Source organism: Hyalella azteca, unplaced genomic scaffold (assembly GCF_000764305.2).
Source record: "Hyalella azteca isolate HAZT.00-mixed unplaced genomic scaffold, Hazt_2.0.2 contig16835, whole genome shotgun sequence".
NCBI classification, from domain to species: domain Eukaryota; kingdom Metazoa; phylum Arthropoda; class Malacostraca; order Amphipoda; family Hyalellidae; genus Hyalella; species Hyalella azteca.
Window position 1 is genome coordinate 1 of NW_025946643.1, and position 1,843 is coordinate 1,843.

Here is a 1,843-nt window from a genome sequence, read left to right on the forward strand (position 1 = left end):
ACATGGGGGCAGTCTTTGTGTAGGATTTGTGTATTTTAGTTTATAAAGTTTGTATTCATCTTTTGTGCACAAACTCTGATACTAGGTCATTAATTTGAATTGTTTACACCAATTTTGTATTTTAGTAGAGAATTCATGTTACTACTGCTCAATTTCCTTTTCAATTTCATTAGACTCAGAATTGAGACTGCAAATTCCAAGACATCATTGTGCCTGATATTTTTCAGACTAATATTACATATTTTTCATAATATTATTTGTTCAGACTAATATCAAACTAGCTTGACCATATTTGTATTACAGTTAATCTTCCATGAAACGTGTGAGTTACTGAAAAAGTGTTGAACTATGGCTAAATCGCAAAGAAGTAAACGTGAAAAACAAAAAGATTTTGTAAAGAAGAAAGTCAAAGTTGGCAAGACTTTGCAGAAACCTCAGAATGAAACCATTACCACATTCAAGACTCGGTCAATCCTCATTCTTGAACAGCTGGCAGAAAAGGAAGCTGGTTCAAATGTCACTAAAAAGCGTTATACTCTATCGGTGAGTACCGGTATCCATAACCATGGGTTGTTACTAGTGATTTTTTCTAATTTTATAATTTGATTACTTGGCTCCATTCAGCTAGTATATTAATTGAACGCCTTTCTTGATTTAACATCATTATTCACTATTGAATAGCAGTGCCTGTCTCATCACACGGTAATGACAATAATCAGCATTAATTATGTATGTTAGCAATGAATAATCATATTTGGCTCTATAATTGAAATGATCATATCATTTATTGCGAAATACTCAGATTTGCCTGATAGGTATGCTTTAGGATAAAATTATGTTAGAAGCAGCATGACTAATGTGAGAGTTTTCAGGAATTGTGCTCCAGACTTGGTCAGAAGAACCCTAATCAGAAGTTGGACGCATGTCAGGGCATCAATGAACTCTTTGGGAAGTTGTCCAGTGAACAGGTGGGGAAGAGGTTAGATTATTATTATAATTAACATTATTGAATGTTGTATTATTTGCTCATTATTTATATCTGCATTTGAAGACTAGAGTTTTGGGTAAAAAAATTTTTTATTTTGAGGCTAATCAATATAGAGAATTACCTACTGACCTTGATTTACTCAGTCTGAGTCAACCAGCTGGTTGAATTGGTGTATATTTTTTTATAGAATTTTGATTTGTGAACCAAACTGTAATTTAATTGTTAAATTACCGGTACATAATTGAGAAATCAATTACTATAGAATTTAGCCTGTCTTCATGTTGATGTGACAAATAAATTGCAATAGTCTTTAACATTTTTTATTGATTCATTTGCATCTATTTCCATCCAAGTTAACATTAAAATTTTTGCCTGCTCCTAATCTTTTGTTTTTGGTCCCAATTGTAGTTTTGCTCACCATTTCCCACAATGACTGAATTAATGAATTCATGCATGGTGTTGAGAGACCTACTTAGTGTTATGCACCTGATCATTGAAGGGATTAATTGAGCAATATTGAGGCTAAATCTCAAGCTAAATAACGATTGATTAAGAAAATTTTGATATTTTCTACTGTCTACTAAACATAAAATATTTATGAACTTTTGGTCTTGTGCACTATTAATTATTTCATTCAGTTATTACATACCTACATTAATTATTAGTACCATAGTGAGAGCTCTGAACCAATTAAGAAGTGGTAACCATTTTCTGAAAACTTGTTTAATTCTCCAGACACGTCTGGGTCTATCAAGCCTCATGCCTGCCCTGTGTCCCTGCCTGCTGGACGATGACAGCAAAGTACGGACAACAACAATCCAGTTGTTTGAGCTGCTCATTGACAAGGTAATGATC

At 33.0% G+C, this 1,843-nt stretch overlaps 1 protein-coding gene across 1 annotated transcript; it reads left to right on the top strand.

Annotated features, from left to right (window-relative positions):
- Window positions 1-37: 37 nt before the first annotated feature.
- On the top strand, window positions 38-1,834 carry LOC108680874 (pre-rRNA-processing protein ipi1-like; the record flags this gene model as incomplete). The annotated part of the gene is made up of 3 exons (XM_018169791.2): window positions 38-543; window positions 873-968; window positions 1,724-1,834. Coding segments are annotated over exons 1-3 (402 nt in total), but the record flags the coding sequence as incomplete, so codon positions are not given.
- Between the last annotated feature and the right edge of the window lie 9 nt (window positions 1,835-1,843).